General features: G+C 32.5%; 1 protein-coding gene, 1 long non-coding RNA gene and 1 other non-coding gene across 3 annotated transcripts; all 3 read left to right on the top strand.

Annotated features, from left to right (window-relative positions):
- The first annotated feature begins 1,344 nt into the window (after positions 1 to 1,344).
- Positions 1,345 to 1,416, top strand: TRNAH-GUG (transfer RNA histidin (anticodon GUG)). Its single transcript has one exon. It is a non-coding gene; the product is annotated as a tRNA-His (tRNA).
- Positions 1,417 to 1,619: 203 nt separating this feature from the next.
- LOC112765147 (uncharacterized) lies at positions 1,620 to 6,475 on the top strand. The gene is made up of 4 exons (XM_025811023.3): positions 1,620 to 1,837; positions 2,417 to 4,116; positions 4,651 to 6,043; positions 6,190 to 6,475. Exons 2-3 carry the CDS (start codon positions 2,510 to 2,512, stop codon positions 4,829 to 4,831), a joined length of 1,788 nt encoding a protein of 595 aa, XP_025666808.1. The 5' UTR covers positions 1,620 to 1,837; positions 2,417 to 2,509; the 3' UTR covers positions 4,832 to 6,043; positions 6,190 to 6,475.
- Positions 6,476 to 21,489: 15,014 nt separating this feature from the next.
- On the top strand, positions 21,490 to 22,107 carry LOC112766912 (uncharacterized). Its single transcript, XR_003184619.3, has 2 exons — positions 21,490 to 21,762; positions 21,890 to 22,107. It is a non-coding gene; the product is annotated as an uncharacterized lncRNA (long non-coding RNA).

Consider the following 22,107-nt stretch of genomic DNA (forward strand, 5'->3'; position numbering starts at 1 on the left):
TTTTGGTTTACAATAAGTAAGAATAACTACTTTTCATATTAATCACGTGAATAATCATTTAAAAGAATGAATGTAAATATATGACTGTGTAAAACACTTTACATTATCAGTGTATTAAAATTAAACTCTAAAAATAATTAAATATTGTACATCAAAATGAGCTACTAAAAATAGACACCATATATTTATATACAAATATATGTATTATTTAACTCATTTTTAATGTATATTTTATATTTTAATATATATTTTATACTAATAACTAATTTAAAAGTATACTTAGTATGATTGAAAAACAATAGATAATAATTTAATCAAATATGTTAAATAATAAAGAAAAAGATAAATAGGTCCTGACCTTTTGTCTCGCAGACATTTTTGTCCTTGACTATTGAAAAATACTTTTAAGTTCCTGACCTTCACAAAACTTGAACGGATCAGTCCCTCCGTCCAAATGCCTCCATCAGGGACTGATCCGTCCAAATTTTATGAAGGAAGGTCAGGAACTTAAAAGTATTTTTCAATGGTCAGGACGAAAATGTCCGCGGGACAAAAGATCAAGGAGGTATTTGTCCTTTTTTCTAAATAATATAACGATTTTTAACTATCAACTTCATATGAATACAAATGTCATCGAATTTCTAATGTTAACATATGCCTGCAATTTCACATGGTGACACCACATATGAATATATGATATATCATACTCCACAAATAGTACTATTGCCGAGTTATGAAAGATGAGACAAGGTTGTAGTGGGTGGGGCTCACGCGCAATCTTTCGAAATTGTGAAGCATGCATGTTTCTCACATCAGAAACACAAGAGCAACATAAATGTGGCCATGGAAAGTGTACCTGGCTTCGTTGGCATGTCGGGTTTTCACGTAATAAGATTTAAAAAAAAATGATTCTTTTGGGTGGTGATGGCGACTAGTGAGATAACAATTATGGTTATTAGTGTCTTGTGTTTTTGTTTTGATTATTATTATTGTTAGCCATGGGAATGTTTCAAACATATGGGGACTTTGATTTCACTACAATATATCTCCTTTCCCTTTGGCTCTTACTGAATTTTCTCCTATTATAGATATTTTGTAGTTATTATATAGGTTTCTTTTGGATTTGATCATTGGTAGCTATCACATAAAGTGCAAAACGAGATGTATACATACGAAGCGTAGTTATTACATGAACAATGCATTATATTCCTCATTCAACAATACCTTGTCATAATATTCCTACTTAATTGTTTATTAGTTTCTCCATTTTTTGTTATTATTATTTTTTTTAATGTTTAATAAATATAGTTTATAATATTTTGAGTCGGACAAAAATATCAACAAGTGGCTGTAGTTTAGTGGTAAGAATTCCACGTTGTGGCCGTGGAGACCTGGGCTCGAATCCCAGCAGCCACAAATGTTTTGTTGCTTTTATTTTAATTGTTTTTCAATCCCCTTTTTGGGCCAGATACTAGTTACTTTACTTTGGGCATTAGGCCTTTTCTTTATGGGCCAGATCTAGCCCATTTAATTGGACACGCTCATGTTTGGGCCTCAGGAATCAAAGCTAAGCCCAAAACTGCTTTTGAACATGGTAACGTGGGAAGCACTTAGATGGTACACGTCACAAGCCGTTCTTTCTGCCCTTTCGGTGTCGCTGTTGTTCATTTTCCGTTTTCCGTTGTTCCCTCTTTTATTGTCTCCCTTTACACGCCAATGTTCCCTGCAACAAATACTATGCTTCTGGAACTTCACAAAAGAATCACTCACTTCATTCTTTCAACCTTCACTTACACACTTACTTTCCATCTCTCTCGATTCCTACCAACACTCGTATGTAAGTTCGTTCACCTTTTTTTTGGTTTTGTGTCTCTATATTTTGTTTTATACGAACTTCACTGTTTTGTGTTTTGATGTTTTATGTTCTGTAAACAAGAACCTTGAGCTCATTAGTTATTACTTATTAGGGTGTCAATGTAGCTTGAATTGAATTCCATGAGGTTTATGATAGTATGTGAAGAAACACACTGACATTAGGTTGAAAGGGCAAAATCGGAACTTTATGCGCGGGGTTTTGCATGTGCGGTGTGGTGTGCATGGCATGGGGTTCTGCAAAAGAATTGTGTGTGAATTCTAAGGAATGATGTGGGGAAAAATTGTGAGCATGGGAAAAAGGGATTTGGGGATTAAAGTTTAAAATTATAAAATTAGATGAAATGTGGTTTCACTTAAGATCGGAATGTTCCCTTTGGAATAAAAAGTTAGTGAACATAAAGTCTAATCCATGAATTTTAACAATAAATATTTGGGTGTGCTGTGTAGGTACTGATTATTAGAGAATCTTACAATTTGATAAATTTTCAACCATAGTGTGTAATTCATGAATTCTTCTAATATCTGAAAATCTTGAATGCAGGGTTTATGAGACTGGAATCATATGAGTAAGGTTGTTTGAAAGAAAAGAGAATTGCACATTGAAGATATTTTGGGGTTGGATTGTTGTCCGTGGATGGAGATAGGTACAAAGAAGATGAAAGTCGATAAAGAAATGCTAAACCTCAATGACGTGGTCAGCATTGTGTCAAAAAATTGTCGGTGTAACGAATTGGAAGAGAGAAGCAAGAAAGCTGAAGGGAGGTGTGCTGAGTTAGAATTTGAGCTTCAAAGGAAACATAGTCAATGTGAAGCACTCGAGGCTAAACTTAAGGCACTGGAAGCAGATAAATTTGCTGCTGAAGAGGAGTTGAAGGTTTTGAGGGTTTCTAGTGAGAAGCACAAAGAGGAAACACAAATTAGCAATGAAAAAGAGAGAGGGGAAGCAACAATTGACAACTTGCCAGATGATAATGAGGTTGTTCAGCTAATGATTGAAAATAAGGTTTTGGAATGTGAGAAGAAAAGGGCCGAGAGTGAGGCTGAGGTATGGAAAGATAATTACAAGAAAATGGAATTACGGGCCATACAATTGGAGCTAGGAAGGGGCCATGAAAGAAACGAGAAACAGGAAGCAAGCAACTGGACTACTGCTACAGTTGGTTCACATCAAGGACCAATCTCAAATTCTAGATTTCATCCGGCAAGACAAGCCAGAAAACAGTTGAAATTTCTAAATGAAGAGAGTCCCTGCAAAAGGATGGCTCCATCTACGCCTCTTGGTGCAAAACCTGCTTCAGTCTGTGTAATTGATATCACTGACAGTGATGATGAACCTAATATTATCCAAACCTCACCTGTACTAACTCAGGGTGGTGGAAATATTTCTGTTCCAACATGTTTTGTAGCCGAAATTGGAAAGATGTCTAACATTGATGGTGGAAACAATGAAAAAGATTTGAGTGCTGGTGAAGATGTTCCTTTTGTTGCCACCCTTAAGAGGAAACGAACTTGTAATGTTGTCACAAGTGAGTCTGAACATGATGATGCCAATGATTGTGATGATGATGATGATGATATGCCGATTAGTAAGCTTAAGAGGATGCATATTCCGAAAGCAGGATCAGAGCAAGTTAAATGTGACGTAAATAGTTCGGCGACTACTACTACTTTTGCATATAACAAGACTATAGGCACTGCAACACCTCGACGGCGCCTAGTGCCTCTTAGAAAATGTGCAAGAGAACGAGAGTGTAAAAAGAAGTCTTCAAATAGATCTAAGAAGGCCAAACATCAAGAAAGTATAGCAACAAATTCTTGCGAATCAGAGGAAGATTTGTCAGACTCTGAAGATGAAGGCTTGAGTGATTTTATTGTTGATGATTCTGATGTATCTAATTGTGATGATGCATCAAGCAAGTCGCACACTGTATCTAACGATGATGGAGACTCTGATTCCAGTAACTCACAAGATGTACCTGATGATGACTCATGCTCTGATTCGCAGGAAGAAACTGATAGGAAAGTGGACTTTGGGATGATACTATCACAAATTCAGAGGAGGAAAGACCACAAAACGAAGTGGGAGTATGAAGCTGACATGCTTGCAGCATTTGGAAAGGATCCTGAACTGTGTATGAAGGCTGTCTGTGCTCTTTATCTACAACAAACATCTGAGGAACAGATGAGCAGGGGATCAATGTATTCCAACCAGCGGGGATTCAGCAAGTTTGATGCTCACAGGTTGTCACAAAACCTATTTGACCCTGTTTTACTGCTTCATTCAACTTCATATCTTAAAATGTCCTTGCTAAAGTACTTTGTTTTTAGTTCATTTCCTGCTCTAAGTGTTGAAGGGAATAGGGAATCATATATTGAGAGCTTGGTACTTTGGTAGTCTATTTCTGGATAAAATACTCAGTTTCTATTTCTTTTTGAACAGTATTTTGTGTCATGGCTTCATAGTAGGTAACAGAAATGTTTTTGGTACTCGCACTTTTTTATACACCAAGTCATCTCTTTTTCATTCGCCACGAGATGAGGTTTGAAACCTAATGATTTCAGTTCCCCAGCCCATCTAATGATAAAGGAGAGTAAGTTGGCTCAATATATGAGGGAAAATGAGTACATCTATCAAAACTCAAAACTGAATATTGTATCGAATTCTTGTGTTAGTTGCAGCAATTTGAACTAAACCCCCCAATCATGTGGATTCTATATATCTATGCTTGTTCATGGACATTGGCAGGTTTCTAACACTTTTCCTTTCACTTACAGAGGTAGTACATTGGCTGAGTTCCTCACTAATGGAGATCCTCTTGGTGGTTTGAAGAAGAGTGTGAAGGAATTGAAGGAATATGACCCCCAAGCAGTTGAACTGTGCAGAACTCTGGCCATTCGGTACTCAAGACAATTATATGAGATCTACAAGAACAAAGAGTATCCTTTTTTTTCTTGACACTGGCTGCTATGGAATCCTTTTTACTTTGGGAAATGGAGTTATGTCTATTATTAAAGCAAGTATTCCTGTTTTGGTTCCTCTGTATATATTTTGAGTATGGTCTTTAACCCTTCATCTGTATCCATATCCATCTATCTACATGTAAACTTAACCTGCAATTTGCAATCATTATATGTTTGATCTACCTAAAGTCTTAGGCTATGTTAGGGATTTTTTGTTTTAAATGATAGCATATAGCAATCATTAATAGAATAAAGGAAAAAGGAGATAAGAGAATTAATGTTTTATTGGTAAGGCTGTTCAAATGCTATTTAATCTAAATAAAAAACGATTAAAATCACAAAACATATAGATCGATTTGGTTTGATCTCAATTTTTCTCCAGGACTATTGATAATTTGGGGCATCGGTCTTAAATGATTTTATTAGTATGAAATTCTAAATAGCTCAAAGCAATAGCCATTTTTAGTTTCAAGAGCAAACTAAAGATTTTTCTTGTTTAGATTAGTTACAAATGTTTTTGACATCAACATCTATCTATCTATCCCTTTTTTTTTTGGTTCTTACATTCCACTTCAAGATTTGAATCCTGGTGTAGCCTGATGAGAAGTCTAACAAATCTTTCATCTGTGTCATGTCTCAGCTGCATCTATCTATATATATGTATGCAAACTATTCTATGGACCTTTCTATATATGAGAGATCCATTGATGTGAAAATTAACAAAATAATTCTGTCCTAAACCATGTTTTGTTATTTCTGATTTTTTCCACCATCTCTTTCCACATTTGAAGACAAAAGAATAGGAAAACAAAATAAATAGTAAAGAAAATCCTAATTTTTAAGAGGCTTTCCCAAACTTACGGATACACCTTACATCAAATCTCAATTTTTATTATAAAAGAAGCTCCACATACCTATTCAAACTCACCACCCTCATCACCTCTTTTTCCTACAACTTTTTGTGTGATTTCTCTCTCCTTTCTTTTCTTCAAAGGGAGAGAGAAAAATAAAAGAATAATAACAATAAAAAAAAAATAAACAATCAATATTTGTAATAGAAAGATGGCATCTTCAATGAGAGTGGCAGTTTTTCTTGGCATGATTGCAGCTCTTATTTCAATAGTAGCTGCTACAGAACCCGCTACTTTATCTATCGATCTTAGTCACATTCCCACAAACGAAACTCAACTTCTTACCGAAAACAGTGGTAATTTAATTTCCCTATTTTTCTCTTCATTATTATTTTATTCTTTAAATATCATTATTTTTATTGATATCTTAATATTAATTCATCATGTTTTAGATGGTCACAGTTTTTATTCATTTATCTATACTTTTGTTTGCAAAATGTAGGTGCTGCTTCATATGATCAAGCAATTGCTAGTGTCCTAATGTTGGTGGCTTTGGTGTTTACCTACCTCTTTCATTAAATGAAGGTCAAGGAATCCCGCTGTTATGGTGATAATAAGAGAGACACATTATTTATTGTAACACCACATGGGAATATTTTTGTTGACTAAATAATTATTTTTTCATTCTTTTTTTACAAGAGCAATACACTACAATTGAAAACAAAAAGATTATGGATTCCTAGATTGTATTTCTAGCTCCAATAATGATATTCAAGTTGTTCTTCTTCTTCTCTATTTGTTTTTTTTTTTTTTACAAGAGGAATACGAACTTTTTTTTTAATATTGGATCTATACTGGTATAATCTATCAAAATGTCTAAAAAATTGTATTTAACGTGATTGTAAGAATATACAAAGCGTCACCGCCGTTTTCAATTTTTTTTAATTAAAAAAAATAAAAAACGTCAAAACGTCAATAATGTTTTCCTATTTTCAATTTAAAAAAAATTATCCCATGCAAAACGGTTCTGCCGTTTTGTGAAAAATATATATTTTTTTATTTTTTAAATGAAAACGACATTAAATTATTTTTACATATAAAATGTTGGTGACGTTTTGTGTCTTTTAAAACGTAAAAAATTATTCCATACAAGAGTAAAACTCACATACACTAAAATATTGAGGCACACCACACAATTTGTTCCAATATAAAAAAAAATCAGCCGAAAAATACACTACAATTGAAAAAAAAAAAGGTTATGGGTACCTTGATTGTAGTTTTATCTCCGATGATAATATTCTAGTTGTTCTTCTTCTCTATTTGTTCTTATTTTCGTTTGTCTATTTCTTTTTTATAGTTCCTTTAAAATCACTTAACTATATATAATAAGAAAAAAACGACTAACCAAGTTAGATTAGTTTAATGCTAGCTCATTAGTTGTTTAAGCAAGTATCGATGATGGAGTTCGAATTTTACTTTATACATGCAGTAATTTATTGAGTAGCGATAAACTCTTAATGGAGCTTCAATCCAATAAATAATAAATGATTAATATTCTTTTACACTTATTCAAAATGATATTTGACGGTTTCTTTTCTTTCTTCTTTTATTTTTTTCATCTTGGGACCAATTTTTATTTAAGATAATGTTATTCGAAACAAAAATATTTTCATGAAACTTCATGCCAATAAAATGAACATACAATATCATATCGACATATCTAATAAAAAAATCACATTTAGTACATAATAGAAAAAAGAGAAAAAGAATAATGTAAGTCCAGAATTTTTGACAATTTTATTATAAATTAATTTCAAGTTTAATTATTTATTTATAACTTTAATTTTAGAAATTTTTTTATTAAAGATAATTAAAGTAAGTTTTAATTAATTGAGTTTGAAATAAATTAAGATTTTTATTCAATTTTATAATTATTGAAGTATTTTCTATATTTAAAGTATAAAGTTTAGTAATTGTAAAATAATAAGAATTTTATATGATTTGGTTTAAATAATGGAGATTTTGGAATTTAATACTTTCAATTTTTACACACAAAGAAAATTAATTATAGGTGTTTGCTACGGTACAATGATAAATTCATACGTACCGATACATTTAAAATATGGACAAGTAATAACAAGCCACGTGGAATTTATTTTCTACATCAGCATTTCATTTTTTCTTTTTTAAATATATATTATATCACCACTTTTACTAATACACCCCTTTAATTAAATAAAAATAAAAATATTTTTTATTTAATTTTAAAAAAAGTCTTAAACATCCTTACTTTATTCGATTAGACAAAAATATCCTTTTAAATCAATCAGATTTTAGAATTTAACTAATTTCAATTTTATATTTTCAAATAATTTAAACAACGAAACAAAAACATATCTAAAAAATAAAACAAAAATCAAAATTGTTCGTTCAACTCAAAAACTGTCTTGGATCTGTTCTTCTCTCTCTCTCTCTCTCTCTCTCTCTCTCTCTCTCTCTCTCTCTCTCTCTCTCTTCCGCTGGATCTCTCTCATCTTTCTCGGCGTCGCACTCAAGCTCTCTCTCTCTCGTCTCCGGTCTCGTAATCAAGGTCGTCGTCCCTATTCTCATTTCTGAGACCGGTCGTCGCCGTTGCTTTCTGTCTCGTCATCGTCTTGCACACAGTCGCGCGCCTTCGTTGCGCTCTTCGTCGCCGGCGGCAAAAGCAGCAGGTCTTGGGGCTCGTCATCTTCTTCCTTCGAGTCTCACCGTCAGCTTCCCTCGCACAATCAGAAGCTGCTTCATGATTTGGTGAGTTCTAACAAATTCTCCTGCTCCTATCATCTGTAATCGAGAACTTCGTTTTTCATATGATCGGGCTTATAGTCAGAGAATATATTTATGTCACTGTCTCAATTCCCCTGGTCCCCGACTTTTAGATGGATACCAAATTGGGCATATTTTGTCTTAGGACAGTGACATTATGCCTGTTCTATTGTGAATGTTATCGAAAGCTTGGGTGATGCAAATGTGGTTCAAGATGGGTTTAAGGTTCATGCCATTTTGGTTAAGAATAGTTGTTTTGATGCTAGTTTATATTAAGGTCTGTTTGGTTAGAATGTATTTTAGGTGTGGGAAAATTGAGCTTGCGCGGAGGGTGTTATATGAAAGTTCTGAGAGAGATGTTGCTTTGTGGGGTGCCATGGTTGCTGGTTTTGCACACCATAGGATTCGGATTGAAGCATTACAGTATGTGAGGTTGATGGTAGATGAAGGAATAATGCTGAATTCGGCTTTGATGATGGGTGTTCTTCCCTTAGTTAGGGAGCTTGGCACATTGCGGATAGGTCAAGAGGCTCATGCTTTGATGATGGGTGTTCTTCCCTTGGTTGGGGAGCTTGGGTGCCATGATTTATAAGCATGCTTTGGCCTGGATTGAGTTTGCTGGTACCTACAACTTTTCCTGAGCAAATTTGAATCATAAGCTAAGCACACACTTCTCTGTGGAGTTTGTAATGTATACTATACTGTATATGGAGTTTCAACACTAGCATTAGTTGTAGAATGGGATAGTTCATGTTTTCTACAAATTCAAGTCCCAGTTTGGAAGCCTGGAAGTCCTACATGACATTTGAGTTCTTTGCTATGGATTGAAAACTCTTAATACGTTTTGAATTATCAGAGATATATTCAGTATTGGAATCTTTTATTTGTAACTTGTAAAGTTAATTTCTCTTCGTTTCTATCATGGATTGGTTCCAAATGTTAGTTATTATATTTCAGGTTGTCGGAGACCGAAGAGGAGCAGTGTTTGGAAGCTTAGTTGAAGGGCCTCTTAGACCATCCAATAAGAAATACCAGGTCAAACCAGAATTCATTTATCCAAAGATTATCCAATAGATTGTATCTGTTATTGTATTATTGATAACAAATATTTGGTACAGGGAACAAATAGTACATTTGTTTTCACAAATATTTCTGGCCATCCTGTTATATATCGTCCAACAGGTATCTTCTTCTGTCCGAGTTTGAACATGTTACTCTTTCATCCTTTTTGTTGTCATAATTATACGATGCTTAGCTAGCAATCAAAATCCAAGATTAATGAATCAGTGTTAGTTTTTCTTGTTATGTGGTGCATTGACATTTGAATCTATGGTGCAAACCTTAGAAATTATACCCATGAAGATCATTAAAAGGTTAAATTTCAGGAATTGTGTGACATATAGTGAACATAATGTCATCTTTCAACTATATATAAGAACCATTTCCTATGCGCCAATGAGGAATGCTTGAGTTTACTTTTATTCAGAAATGTGAGAATGTTGTCTGCTATATTCAATTATTAGTTTGTCAATGAGAGTTGAATTTGCTCCATCATAATTTCACATTCATCCAAATATCTATGAATTGTTAAAGATAATAAAAATGCTATCATGTTCAATAGTTGCCTCTAATAGAATCTTGGAACCTTGAATTCTATTGCTAAATCTTCGGCCTCAGCATCAGGCTTTTCTCAAATTTTGGAATACTCTGAGTGTTTGTTATGTAATAGGTCTCGTTCAGATGACGAGAATTAGAGCTTTATACACATGACGGTCTATTGATTAATGCCAATAGTCTTGCATTACATAATTCCTGGTATTAAGTTTGGCTGGCTTAATACTAGTGAATTATATATATGAAAGCACTAATGGGTTATCATAGATGATATGCAAGTAATAGGTAACACAATTCGTAGGTTTTAGGAACGTTAGAAACTATTTTTCAAGGTTACTCAGTTATGTGTCTTGAATTTTGTTGGAGTCATGTGACTTATTCTTTCCTAGCCTATTTTGAAGTTCTTATGTCTTTTCTTTTAGAAAGTGGTTTGATTTTTCCAACCCTATTCCTCTGTTCATATGCGTTCTTATTTGATCCTAATTGTATATGCCTGTTTGAAATTCTTGGTGAATCTGTCTTTCTCTGTTTAAGCTCTTCCTGTTGAATTCATTTGCTCCTTGATGGAATTTTGAACTTGCTTGATGCCTTAAAAAGGTCCTTGGAATTCTTGAGAAATAACTATTGATTGGTTTGTCTTTCTTGATGAGTTTTGTATTTCTTCGGATCAGCTGAGAATTTGTTCGATCTGTCGTGCCTTTTTAATTTTGTTTGAACTACTTGATTTAAGATTCTTTCTCGAAATGTGAATGAATTTTCTTCCTTGCATTTCTCAACTTTTTTGAATATCCTTATGATGTTGCGATTTCAATAATACATTCGAAATTTTGGTTTTACACTTTTTAAAGAAGTTTTGAATTCTCTTTGAAGAAATTTCTAGTCGATCTTCTCTTGCTGTATTATATCCATAACTATTCTTTAAATTCGATAAAGATGTTTTGAATTTAGCACGCCCTTACTTAAATGAATTTTTGAAGGCTTATGTACTTTGAGACTTTACCTCAAATTCTCCTTCTTGGACAAAATTTAAATTCCTTTCAACTTTACCGTAATTTCACTACATACCTCTAATTGACTAAATACCTAAGTATCTTTTTAGATTTTTGAGGAATTACTCTTGGTCCTTAGCCCATTTAAAATTCATCTTTCCAACTTTACATATTCTATATTTACCTTAAAAATAATTTTAACGTAAAACAACTTCATCTTTTCTTCTGACCCTATTACAATTTATGCATATCCTTGTTTAGTTATATACCTAAGTATACTCTAAGTTTCTTGAAGGAAGATTTTGTTTCTATTCTAAATGACCTTCATTTTACAACCTTCACATAACTTATTTCAACCTAAATATGTTTTGAGTAACGCAAACATCTATACTTTGTTAAGTTCCCTCAATTGTTTATTTCATATCTTCTCTTTTTACTAGGTAAGATGATCTTTCTCTTAAGTTTATCTATTCCTTGTGGACATTTCATTCGATTGCATTCCTACACATTCTCTTAGATTTTGTAAATGACGTCCTTGACTTTGGTCACTTTCTTGTGAGTCTTGTACTTTGATTCAGCTTGAATTCAATTCTAACGAATGCACTATTTCCTTCTCATCGTCTCCATTGAAGTTCTTTAATCTCTCCATACGTCCGCCTCTTATTTGTAAACTAGTATTTGAATCTTTAAGAACGTTTGTCCTTATCATTATACTTCTCTTTATAAATCTTGTACTCTTTGACATGATATTGAAATTGTTTTGGGTACGACGCCGACCCTTGGATCTTTGAAAATGTAAAGTGCCATTTTTAGTATGATGTATTGGCTTATGCGTTCTAAATCGTGCCGTTCAATTTGATGTGTCGTTTATCCTTCTCTTTTTCTTGAGATGTAAATTAAATTTTCTTGCTTCACCATTTGTACCTTACGCATATCTTGATCTGCTTACATTTCAGACTATGTTAAGACTCTTGCAATATGGCTATTGATTCCATATTCCTCCATGAACTATGAAACCCTCGTGATCATTTGAAGTTGTTCCGTAGTAATGCGTCACCATAGTCTTTAATAATTTCTCTTGTATGAAATCTCATACTTCTTTGACTCAGCTTGGATATGTTTCAAACTAATGTGCCGATTTTCTTCTTATTGATCCTATTGAATTTCGTTGATCCAAAGGTTATCCTTGAAGTTATCAATTGATTTCTTTCTAGCAAACTTCATTGCCAGAGCATCCTTGTTTACCTGGAATTGCATTCATTCTTTCAAATCTATGAATATTATCCTTGACATTTGTCTTTCCTTTCTAAAATCTTATATCCTTCTGAATAAACTCGAGATTTATTTTTGTCACGTGCGACCTTTAAATATAACAAGCGATGCGTTAGTTCTTAAGACACGGTTGGTGGATGCAAAAGTGAAACTTGTAAGTATGCGATACCGCAAGATGTTGTGGAGCTTTGTTTCACGCGAAAGAGTTTTGCGCATGTTGGACTTGAGACCGATGGTGGGTGTACGAAGGGAGTGGAGAGGTTGAGAACTCTCGGATGAGTTGTTTGATATAGTATGGTTGGTAATGGTGGAGATGCGTCTGGATGGAGTTGAAAGTTGAAATTCTGAAGTGGGTACGATATCTGTGGGCAAATGCTATATCTAACATTTTAATACCAGCCTGCTTTATAGCCTTTTGCCACGTTAACTACCACTTTACCTTGTGAATACCTATCTTGACTTGCACCCTATTTTGTTTTTTTTTTTCAAGTTTTTGAAAAATCTTGAAACCATATAACCTTTTTATATCGAGCCAATATTGTATTTTCTGCCTTACATCATACTTTACCTTTATATTTACATCTTATGAACATTTGGTATTTGAACATTTATATATATATATATATATATATATATAAAAGCCAAGATTTCTTACCTTTCTAAAAAGTATTCAAAAAGTAGAGTGCTAAATTTGTGTATTATCCTATGTATTACTTCAATTTTCAAGGACGAAAATTTTTATAAGGTGGGTGGAATATAAGTCTCAGAATTTTTGAAAATTTTAATTTCAAGTTAATTATTTATTTATAGCTTTAATTTTAGAAATTTTTTTATTAAAGATAATTAAAGTAAGTTTTGATTAATTGAGTTTGAAATAAATTAAGATTCTTATTCAATTTTATAATTATTGAAGTATTTTCTATATTTAAATTATAAAGTTTAGTAATTGTAAAATAATAAGAATTTTATATGATTTGGTTTAGATAATGGAGATTTCGGAATTTAATACTTTCAATTTTTACAGACAAAGAAAATTAATTATATTATCTCTAATATTTGAATTAGAGTATTTCATTGAAATTAATTTGTAAATTTATGATTAAATAATATTTTCTTTAAAGATAATTTCGTTGAATTAAAATTTGTTTTCAATTACTCTATTACCCTTAATTTAGTAAAATGACTAAACTGCCCTTAACCCTAATTCTACTACACTCACCGCCTCCCTTTCTTCTTCATGTTGCGCAGCCTCCAACCCTCCTCTCCTCACTCTTTCTACGTTCCAGCCATTCACACATAAAACAAACACATTCACATGCACGGAGGAGAGATCCGAGAGAGGGAGTTTGCGAGGAGAGAGGGGATGCGCGTGTGGCGTCACCGTCGCCATCTTCGACTGAGTCGCCACCAGATCCACTGCTGCCGGAGCTTTTGGCCGTGCCTCTGCTACCAAGGAACGCAGCTGCCGCCCGAGACCCGCTGCTGTCACCGGGAAAACTTTGATGGTAAGGGTTTTTGAGTTTGGTTTACCTTCGTTTGAGATTCTAGAAACCTTATTGTCTCTGTGTGTTGGTTTCAGTCACCGTCGAGCAGAGCCGTCGTGGAGAACCGTCGCCATCGTCGAAGCTCTTGTCGCTGTCAGAAGCTGCTCCGCCGCCGTTTGGGTCATCGAGAACGTGGCCGTGATCACCGAAACCACCATCGGAGTTATCGCTATTCAGTACAGTCATTTTTCCTTGTCTGGGTAAGCGTCTCGTTTCGGAATCTTTGAAATTGGTATTTTCTATTTTAAGTTGTTAAGGCTCTGAGATTTTGATGTCGTAGGATCGAATTCTGGTCTTGCATGCTGAGCTCTATGACTGTGGCATACGACGTCAAGTTGCTGCGTTGTCACCGGAGCTGCCACTGCTCTGTTCTCTTGCTTATTTGTAAGTACAGTAAGCTGTTCCTCGTCCCGAACCTCTATAGTTGCTATTCTGCTATATGTTTCTAAGGTCCTTGCAACGTTAATGCTTTAGGATTGAGTTTCAATTCTTGTATGTCGATATTAGAGTTGATGTGGTTGTGGCTATCGCGGATTGCGCGCCAAGAGAAAAGGGTTTCGTCGACAATGTTTGGGTTTTGGGTTCGGCTTGTCGAGGTAGGGGCTTTTTATACAAACTAATTTATTTTAAATTGGAATTTTTATAAATAGATATGATTTGCTAAATGTATTTCTGGTGATTATGTAAGTCTTATGCATTGTCTGATTTGTCTTGAATGAATATGGTTGTCTGTTGAACTGAAATAATAACTGATTTTGTTAAATGGAGGTTTCTGATTGTTTTGATTCAAAATGATCTTTAATATTTGAAAGTTTGAATTTGGTTTTATTGAAAACTGATTTGGTCTTGAACCCATTAGAAAGGGGTTGAGGATTGATTTGGTTGGGACCCGAAAGGGTGGCAAAGTCCAAATTTTAGGGGAGATGCTGCCAAATTTTCATGAAACTTAAGATTTTGTTTTAAAAATGTGATTTAGAAAATAAATAAACTTGAGAGGTTCTATTACTTGGTTCTTGATTTCTTAAGAAATAGGTGTTTGGAGTCTAATCTGGTTAAGGAAAGTTTATGTTTTAAGATTGATGTAAATATAAAAGGAACCTATGTTTTGAAGTTTGATTAAAGAAATACTTTTGGAGGAGTTTTAGTGGATTGTAAAAGAAACTGAACTTTGATTAATTAAATTCGTTTTGCTATTGAGCTATTCTTTAAATCTTGACTTAGCAAGGTTAAACAATTCCGAGTCTTGGAAAGGTTTCCGATTTAAGAATGAAATAAAATTGGTTTTTGAGCTTAAATAACTTTGGTTTTGAAAGTGGTTCAGAACTTTTGGCTTACATGCTTTTGTTTTGATTTTAAATCTTCACTTTAATTGATTTCAACTTAAATAACTATGATTCCGAGAATTTCTAAAGAGTTTAAGAAATGAGGCAGGTTATTCTTCCCTAGAGTCTTGAGTCTTTGCCAAAGTTGTTAATTAATAACTCTAATTTAAAATAGTCAAACGAATGATTTAAAATTGAAGGATTGAGCCTTTTCAAAGAAAATTTCCTTTTGAGGTGATATTTAAAAGTCTTTTGGAAGTTTTGGAAAATGTCACTTAAAGTGACTAAGTTTTGAAAGAGAATTAAATTATGAGCTTGAAATGATTTGAGAAATTGAGGATTTTAAAGTGAAGACTAAAATGTATTGGTCTTGGTTTCAAAGTAAGGAGATTTGAGGAAAAAGTTACTTATGGCTTGAGTGATGATTGATTTGATATGAATTGTTAATGAAGTGCGAAAATGATGATGAATAAATGAATATGTGACTTTTGCACTTCTTTTATCTGAGATACGAGTTTTCCTGGGTAAAGTACCGTGGCTTGCCACCACGTGTTCTAGGTTGAGACTCGATACTCTGTTGACCCTATGACGTAAGGGTGACTGGTCACTTATAAATTCCCGGGAATGGTACTTCCATTGAGTGATTTGATATATATATGAGAAAAAGATATGCATAGACTCATGGAGATGCGCGTCAGGGGACAGTCCAAGGATTTAGCAAACCAGACTTGTCGGGTTGGCTTGATAACCGACAGATGAGACTCATCAGCCATAGGACAGGCATTCATCATATGCATTTATGTGACATTGTTTGGGTATGCATATTGTACTTGGTTTGCTTATGTGAATAATTATGTTTAATTGCTAATTGCTCTACTTGATGTAACTGTTTGATTGTGCTTGAACATTCCTATTTGTGTTTTTGACTAAAAATTGGTTGGTTTATGGTGGATTGATTGTTGATTGTTGGTCATTTATACTGTCTAGGAAAAACTTTTAAAAAGACTTTTGGATTTCTGAGAAATTAACAGCTTTCCCTTTTAGAAAGGATTTCGGATTTTGAATATTAAATCTTTGGTTTTGAAAAGAAGCATAAGGTGGTTATTAATCACTGTACGTTGAAAACGTTTTTATTTTCGTATCTTATTATAGCAATTCTGTAACCCTATAGTGAGAACGCTTTCGAGGATGATGTTCTCACTCCCCTACATGTTTTTTTTTTCCTTTTCAGGATACGGGCGACGAAACTTCAGAAGAGTTATATTCATTTTCTGTTTATTCGACATTAATTTGTATTACCTCGGTTTTATTTTTCTCTCGCCTTTATTTCTAGCAAGTTTTTTGCAAGAGGGATAGGAGTTTTGATATGTGAAGTTTGTATATTGGTATGATGTATATATATGTATTATTTGTAAGTATTGTAATCTGTATTGTAACGTATGGATGTATGTTTTGAATATTCGATTTCAATTTTAAACAAGCTCATATTTTAGTATTAAATATCTTAAGAGTCGTCGTAATACCCGGGCTATTAGAGTGGCGCAGCTAAAAGCGTGACGTTTTGATAGTTAGGGTATTACAAATAATACTACACATCTAAATATTTTTGTTAATTAAATTTAATTAAATTAGTCTAATATCAATAAAAATTAATTATAAATAATATTATTTTAAGTCTTTATTTAATTTAGTTGGACTTAGTTTATAAAAAAACTTGAATGTATAATATTACTTAAGAAAAATGATGTGTATATATATATGTTTGTAAACAAGTTAATTTTGCATTAGTGAATTTCTTTACATCATAAAAGATGTAGTCTTGTACACATGTTGGTTAACCACTAATGATTTATAAATATAAAAATTGATCGCAATAATTTCATATAACAGTATAGCACAATCTTTTTTTTTTCCCTATTAACATTTGTCAAAAAGCTGAAGGTCAGTTAGATACCAAAAAATGATTATCTTGTATTCCTGTACGTAGGATTTTGTATCCGGTTCTAGCTTTGTTAGTTTATAATTTTATATAGTTATTGTTACTTGCTTTTTAAGTTTTCTTCATATTCATCATATTCTTTTATGAAAAAAGTTTAAAGCTAACCAAATTTATTATTTTTATTAGTATTTTTAGTTATTAATCTAATTTTTTAATTTAATAATCTAACAATATATGTTTAGCTTATATTTTTAAATAATATTAATTCTTTGCTGACAAAAATAATAATTTTTGTTGACTTTCTACTATTTCTTTCTTTTATTATATTCAGAATATGCTATATTCTCTATTCCATCTTAGTTTGTTCTAATTTTTTCTTTTATGAATGACATCAAACACTACAGTTTTTGCAATAATTAATATATAAATTTAGGGTCATAGATGCATTACTCCCACTTTTATGTGAGAGTATCATTAACTATCTTAAAAATATTTATAAAAGAATTTTGCTTTTTTGTTTTTGGAAGAATTCATAATTAGACATTTACTTTTCTGTTTATATTTTGTACACATTCTTCCTTTTCTTTTTTAATCACAGTTTCAAGAGAGGAGACATTTGCCTTTGTTAGGATTCTTGCCTCCTTCTACCACCGTCGCTCGTTCTCTGTTCCTCTTTCTCTGCGGTCGCTCGTTTTCTGATCCTCGCCATGAGCTGTTGCTGGTTCTCTGCTCCTCACCGTGTGCCGTCGTTGCTAATCTGCTTCTCCCCGTATCTCGCCGTCGCTTTCGTGCCTACTCAAAGTCAAAGCAACATTTCTTCTCCTTTCTAGACTCGCTGTCTCCGGCTCTCTGCTTTAGTTCGCTAACTTAATTCAGATATATCTCTCAATTTAGTTTCTTTTTTTTCAAAGTTTTGATTCCAATTTAAAAATGGAAATAATATGAGAAAGTCTGCTGATATATTTTTTTAACATGTGTGGAATTATAGCATTGGTTAGTTGTAGCAATTTTAGCACTTCAAAAAGTTATGTTTTTCTTTCTTTCAGATAGCATTGGTTAGTTTTAGCAATTTTGACTAGTTATATTTTTTGTTAGTAGAAGATAAAAATTTTGCAAAATCGTTTACATTTGTTGTTGAGAAGCATTGCTATGTCATTATTATGCATGGACTAGGGTTCAAGTTCAGAAGATATTATAGTAGATTCTTAAAAGTTATTGCATGTCAATTCGATCTATTATATTCGTATTATTTTTTATTACTGTCAAGCGATTACTTGGCTTGGGAGTGTGCTATTCTTGATTCGACATTGTCCTACCACGTTGGTGTATCATTATGTTCAAAATACAATTTTTAGCCTTTTCACGTGTTTATGCAGATCAGATTATTAACATTGTGATTGAGTATCTATTTTTCTTTTGTTTGGCTTGGAGTTGAAATTATCCCTATCCTCAATGGCCCAGTTTCATACTTGTTGGATATGTATAAAAAAATCATATAGAAACTTTTACAAAGAGTTCACTTCATCCCGTGCTTCTTCTTCTGAGATTAGTTTGACTATTGGATTTAGTGAGACTTACCAAGGATTTGAATCTGATCTTAGAACTCCTTTAATTACTTACACTGAATTAGTCACACAAATTAATGAACCTAGTTTGTGACAAATTGCCAAATGTGTTTATACCTAATAACAACATGGTTTGTATCAGAGGTAACAACTAGCAAGGTTTCCTTTAAATCTTTTGTACTTGAATTTGAAATTGAGCACATTGTTCCACTTATGTGATTGCTAATTTGCTATGCTATTTGTATTGTGAGTACAACTGTGATGAGTTTCACATCAGGCATCTTTACCCTTTTATTCGTAGCTCTTTTCATGCAACACTCGCTAACTACCATCAGGATGGTTGCATGTTAATCAAGCATAGTTGGTGTTTATATTACAATAGTTGAAAAAATTTGGCAGCAGATGACTATATCATTAACATTAGCATTTCCTTCATAGTGTTTTCATATCATTAACAATAATTGAAAATATTATATTTCGCTCTATATTTACATAATTGTTACTTCGATTTCTGGAAATAGATAGTCTCCCTAAGGACTGGAAATAATTCTTTAAATGGTGACATTTTTGGTTTAGTTTAAACAATATTGCATTGATTGCACTACTGCAGTATTGTCTTAAATAAATAATATTTTGGCTGTATTGGTGAACATCAGTATTTTTTATTTATATTTGTTGCTTACCCTCGTTAGCATAGTGATTGTAAATGGTGAAGTAATGCTGTCTTATTTTTATGCTTACATATATCTAATAGATGCTATTTTTAATTGTTGGGAATAAGTAGTATGACCACAATCCAATCAATCACGTGTCAAATAATTTGTTATTGTTATTATATTAAAATGTTAATATAATAACGTCCTTGATTAAATTTAGAGATTTATCATTGTGATAGTGATCACAATATTGAGAGATAAATCTTTTATAATTTAATCTAAATTGTTCTTGGTCATAGGATTATTAAAAAGGACATTAATAATCCGGAAAGATCAATATATATATATAATGGTCTTCATTGGATGAAGATTAATAGATCTCATTTATTAAATTATATATATAGATGGTGCATATAGAGATATGACCATTGAACTGACTCACTCTGAGAATTCCTAATGGTTATAATTACCGCATATTTGTTAATAGGATATTCTCAAGATGAAAATAGTAATAAAGTTTCCTTTGACCTGCGACTGTCATAGTAATTAACAATGTATTTATTATACTTTGGTTCCAGACACCTAATACCCTAGGGTGCTAGTTGAATGGATATTGGGTATGATTTAAATACTTGTAGAATTAATGATTAGTCAATAAGAAATTTGTCAACTCTCGGTAAAGAGTTTGAGCTCTATGATTATAATGACTGAGATAAATAAAACATTGACCAAGGAGATTGAATGAATGAAGAAATGAGTTTCTTAAGTCATTCATAGTTCATTATAATAATGGTAACAAGTTAGAGTTTGACAATTAAACCATACTCTAAAGGTTAACTAAGAGCTGGAAAGATGGAAGGAATTATACTTTAGTCTTCTAAGGTTCTTAGTAAAAATATGTTACTTCATACTATCGGGTCGTTGAGGAGTGTTGCTAGACGCCAACCTTGATTAGTAAATTTAGTATGACTAATTTACTACCCACTTAGTATTGAACCTATGGGGTCACACACTAACGAGTGTTCTAATCTTTGCTATAGAATTATTTAATTATTATTTTGATTTGATCAAATAAATAATTATATTAATTCAAATGGAATATTATTGTATTCTTTGCTAGCACTAAGAATATAATAATAATATGATAATTGAGAATATTAAATGAGATTTGAGAATAATTAGTTATTCTATTTTTGAATTTGAATTATAAATTTGAATGAGATCCAAATCGATTATGTTTTAAATTGTTATGATATGATTCATAAATTTGAAAGATTCAAGTTTAAAATAACAAGATATGATTTAAATTTGAATTGAGAATCAAATTTAAAATCAGTAACAAATCTCATACTATATATATGTATGCCAAGAGTAGAGGAATTACAGAAAAGAGGTGAGAATAAAACACAAGGATTTTATTCCTTTACCTCTACACACATAAACGTTTGTGAGCCTGATTCTTGGAGAAGAATTTTATGGCGTACAAAGAGTTGCAAGAGGTTTCTCAATTTAGATCAGATGTCCATTGGTCAAGGAGTTGACAGCAAAGGTTGGTCTCGATGTGGATACGCGTAGCGCTTTTGTACAATCGAAGGAGAAAAGGATTTTTACTAGCGTACTCAGGTATTTAGATCTGATCTATATTGTTTATTATTGGAATAAAGTTTAAGCACAAAAATAGATCTTTAGGATTACCTTATTTTTCTTCCGCTACGTGTTATAAACATATGGTAATCCTTCATTGATTATGTGCAACATAGCCATATAAAGTTGTATTAAATTACAAAAAAACTCAATTCAGTAAAAAATAAAGCTGAACTAGCTGTTTTCGTAATATCGCATGAAATGATGACAAAAGAGCATAACGATGAATCAGAACTTGTGTCACATAATTCATAGCAATGTTGATCTATCTAATCAATATAAACTCACCATCTCTTTCCACATTTGAAGACAAAAGAATAGGAAAACAAAATAAATAGTAAAGAAAATCCTAATTTTTAAGAGACTTTCCCAAACTTACGGATACACCTTACATCAAATCTCAATTTTTACTATAAAAGAAGCTCCACATACCTCTTCAAACTCACCACCCTCATCACATCTTTCTCCTACAACTTTTTGTGTGATTTCTCTCTCCTTTCTTTTCTTTCAAAGGGAGAGAGAAGAATAAAAGAATAATAACAATAAAAAAAAATAAACAATCAACATTTGTAATAGAAAGATGGCATCTTCAATGAGAGTGGCAGTTTTTCTTGGCATGATTGCAGCTCTTATTTCAATAGTAGCTGCTACAGAACCCGCTACTTTATCTATCGATCTTAGTCACATTCCCACAAACGAAACTCAACTTCTTACCGAAAACAGTGGTAATTTCCCTATTATTATTCTATTCTTTGAATATCATTATTGTTGATATCTGAATATTAATTCATGATGTTCTAGGTTGTTACAATTTTTATTTATGTTATTGTTTAATTTGTTTGCAAAATGTAGGTGCTGCCTCATATGATCAAGCAATTTCTTATGTCCTAATGTTGCTGGCTCTGGTGTTCACCTACATCTTTCACTAAATGAAGGCTGAGGAATCCACAAAGAATTATTTTTTTATTTTTTAATTTTTTTACAACAGGAATATACAAAAAAATTATGGATACCTGGATTGTATTTGTAGTTCCAATAATGATATTCTAATAATTGTTTATTTTCCTTTA

Source organism: Arachis hypogaea, chromosome 17 (assembly GCF_003086295.3).
Source record: "Arachis hypogaea cultivar Tifrunner chromosome 17, arahy.Tifrunner.gnm2.J5K5, whole genome shotgun sequence".
Lineage (NCBI taxonomy): Eukaryota > Viridiplantae > Streptophyta > Magnoliopsida > Fabales > Fabaceae > Arachis > Arachis hypogaea.

Bases quoted from the DNA above. Each gene is read 5' to 3' on its own strand.
- LOC112765147 (XM_025811023.3), top strand. From the start codon at position 2,510: ATGGAGATAGGTACAAAGAAGATGAAAGTCGATAAAGAAATGCTAAAC. The intron at 4,117-4,650 runs GTTGTCACAAAA...TTTCACTTACAG, and splicing joins AGCAAGTTTGATGCTCACAG to AGGTAGTACATTGGCTGAGT.